The following is a 3,608-nucleotide window of genomic DNA, read 5'->3' on the forward strand; positions in this document are numbered from 1 at the left end:
ATAATAGATATTGATGAATGCACTGAAGACATATCAGGCTGTGATCAACTTTGTTTCAATACTCTTGGTAGCTATGAATGTAGTTGTGAAAGAGGATATGAACTAGACAGTGATTACCATACTTGTACTGATATTGATGAGTGTGTCATTAATAATGGAGGATGTGAGCAGTCCTGTATAAATACCAATGGTAGTTATTATTGCACTTGTGATATTGGTTATTTTCTGAATGATGATCGTCATCAATGTGATGGTAAATTAATTTACAATTTCCATTAATAAGTCTGGTTTCTTTGTAATAGATGTAGATGAATGTGCTTTGAGTATAGATGCATGCAATCATGATTGTGTCAATACTAATGGATCATACTACTGTGATTGCTATACAGGATATCAACCTAGCGCTAATCAAAAATATTGCATTGGTCAGTAAAAATGTAGATAAATTTTATCACTATTTTATATTCCTTATCTGGAATAGATATTAACGAATGTGTAGAAAACATATCAAAATGTAATCAACTATGCTTTAATACTGAAGGCAGCTACATATGTTTTTGCGAAAGAGGGTACAAATTAGACAGTGATGATCACACATGTGTTGATACTGATGAGTGTGCTGTTGATAATGGAGAATGTGAACAAAATTGTCACAACACAAATGGTAGTTACTACTGTACTTGCCAAGATGGCTATACAATTGACACCAACAGGAAAAACTGCTCAGGTAAACTATTATAAACTACTGAATCTATATATTTATTTCATTATTTTGCAGACATTAATGAGTGTGATGATAGCATATGTGAACACAAGTGTATTAACAAAGTGCCTTTCTATGACTGCTTTTGCAATAGTGGTTATAAATCCTATAATATAAATTTTTGTGAAGGTAAATTTCATTAAAATTTTCAGAATTTTTATTGATAATAATAGATATTGATGAATGTATTGAGGACATTTCAGGCTGTGATCAACTTTGTTCCAATACTCTTGGTAGCTATGAATGTAGCTGTGAAAGAGGATATGAACTAGAAACTGATAATCATACTTGTACTGATATTGATGAGTGTGTCATTAATAATGGAGGATGTGAGCAGTCCTGTATAAATACCAATGGCAGTTATTATTGCACTTGTGATTACGGATTTGTATTGAATGATGATCGTCATTTTTGTAATGGTAAGTTAAAATTTATTCATCAAAATTATATTTTAAATCAATGAAAAGATGTGGATGAATGTGCTCTTGGTAGTCATGCATGTAATCATGACTGTGTCAATACTAATGGATCATACTTTTGCAGTTGCTATGCAGGATACCAGGCTACTAATAACCAAAAATATTGTATAGGTCGGTTAGTTTTGAGATCTACAATGATCATTGATGCATTGATTACAGATACTAATGAATGTGCTATCAATAATGGGGGCTGTGATCAGTTGTGTACTAATACTCTAGGAAGCTATTGGTGCTCTTGTAACAATGGTTATGTTTTAAATGCTATAGATGGTCACACATGCATTGGTGAGTCATGCATGCATCAAACAATAAGGTTTTAACATATCTATAGATATCAATGAATGTACTGATGGTACAGCCTTTTGTGAAGATAGCTGCTTTAACACTGATGGAAGTTATGTATGTGATTGTAAACCTGGTTATCAGTTACAAATGAATAATATTTCATGCTCTGATATTAATGAATGTAATGACAATAATGGTGGCTGTGATCATGAGTGCATCAATCAAGAGGGTTCTTACATATGCATCTGTAATACTGGATTTACAATTGAAGAAGATGGACAAGGGTGTTCAGGTTTTCAATATAATTTTATAGGTTTAAATTATTCATTTTATTTGATAGATAACTCAAGAAATTGTATAGGAAATCCAAGAGCTTGTGAACACAATTGTCACAATTATAACAACTCTTACTATTGTTCCTGTTATTCTGGATACAAACTAGATAGCAACGGATGGACTTGTGATAGTAAATAAATAGTAAATGATGCGTGTGTTCATCGATATAAATAATTATAGATGTTAATGAATGCAAGGAAGGACTTCATAAATGTAATCAAAAGTGTCATGACTTAACTGGTGCATATGAATGTTCATGTAATGATGGATATCAACTGACAACTGACAACTATACTTGCTATGGTACTGTACCTGTGATATAAATATTAAGCTTGTCCAATTTTATTACAGATATCAATGAGTGCTTAGCTAATAATGGAGGTTGTGAAGATATTTGCAATAACACACTGGGAAGTTATGAATGTAAATGTAAAGTAACTGGCTATGCATTAAGCAGTAACAATCATAATTGCTCAGGTAAATTTAATCAAAAACAATAACAAGACTTCTGTTAATTATAAATTAGATATTAATGAGTGCAAGAAAGGCACATCAGGTTGTTCACAGGCTTGTGAAAATACTGAAGGAAGTTATTTGTGTAGTTGTTATGCTGGATATCTATTAGAATCTGATAATCATACTTGTACTGATATTAATGAATGTACCACTAATAATGGAGGATGTGAAGAAACATGTTACAATACTAATGGCAGTTACACTTGTTTGTGTCAAACTGGCTATACAGTTGATGATAGTGGTCATAATTGTACAGGTGTGATTTTCACTAAGCATTTAATACAGAACTACTGTTCATTCTTTATAGATATTGATGAGTGTAGTTCAAATAATGGAGGCTGTGATCAGATTTGTACTAATCTTGAAGGAACTCATAACTGTTCTTGTAGATCTGGTTATATCAAGGAAGCAAATGGAATGTCATGCATTGGTACATTAAATAAGGATTAGGCATTGACATGCTTTTTTAATAGATATTAATGAATGTAACAATAATAATGGAGGCTGTTCTCAAATATGCTCAAATACTGATGGAAGCTTTGAGTGTGAATGCTATAATGGATATGACTTTATTAAAAATAGTACCACCAACTGTACAGGTACATTTATGAATTTTAATAATTATACAGAAATCACAAATAGATATTGATGAATGCCTTATTAATAATGGTGGTTGTCAAGAAATATGTACTAATACAAATGGAAGTTTCAATTGTTCTTGTCCATTAGGCTACAGTGGCAATGTTTTCTGTTTAGGTATGTCATTTTTATTAACTTTGCTACATAATACATATGTCACTTTAGATATTGATGAATGTCAATTGGAAATTTCAGGATGTAATCAGTCTTGTATTAATACTGTTGGTAGTTACTACTGTCAATGTGAATCAGGATACACTTTAAGTAATGACAGTCATTCTTGTATAGGTTAGTAAATAAAGTACAAAAACTTGGTATCAATTATTCACAGATAATGATGAATGTGTAATGGGAACTAATATCTGTGATCAAGTCTGCATCAATAATCCTGGCTCATATAATTGTTCATGTAATGCTGGTTATTCACTCAAAGCAAATGTGATTTCTTGTATAGGTATAAATCAAATACATAACACATGTTTTAAATTATTATATTGCAGATAATAATGAGTGTCAGATTAATCCTAATATTTGTGATCAAATTTGCATAAACACTGATGGTTCATTTTATTGTAATTGTTACTCTGGAT

The 3,608-nt window shown here is 31.2% G+C and overlaps 1 protein-coding gene and 1 pseudogene across 1 annotated transcript; both read left to right on the top strand.

Moving 5' to 3' along the window:
* Window positions 1-3: 3 nt before the first annotated feature.
* On the top strand, window positions 4-3,311 carry LOC100637101 (fibrillin-1-like; the record flags this gene model as incomplete). The annotated part of the gene is made up of 16 exons (XM_020003865.1): window positions 4-253; window positions 303-425; window positions 482-727; window positions 779-892; window positions 937-1,182; window positions 1,231-1,353; window positions 1,402-1,527; window positions 1,574-1,819; window positions 1,868-1,993; window positions 2,044-2,166; window positions 2,215-2,340; window positions 2,390-2,635; window positions 2,687-2,809; window positions 2,853-2,978; window positions 3,022-3,135; window positions 3,184-3,311. Coding segments are annotated over 16 exons (2,586 nt in total), but the record flags the coding sequence as incomplete, so codon positions are not given.
* Window positions 3,312-3,366: 55 nt separating this feature from the next.
* LOC100637228 (fibrillin-2-like) overlaps window positions 3,367-3,608 on the top strand; it is a 19,132-nt pseudogene continuing 18,890 nt past the window's right edge.

Source organism: Amphimedon queenslandica, unplaced genomic scaffold (assembly GCF_000090795.2).
Source record: "Amphimedon queenslandica unplaced genomic scaffold, v1.1 AMPQUscaffold_12496, whole genome shotgun sequence".
NCBI lineage: Eukaryota > Metazoa > Porifera > Demospongiae > Haplosclerida > Niphatidae > Amphimedon > Amphimedon queenslandica.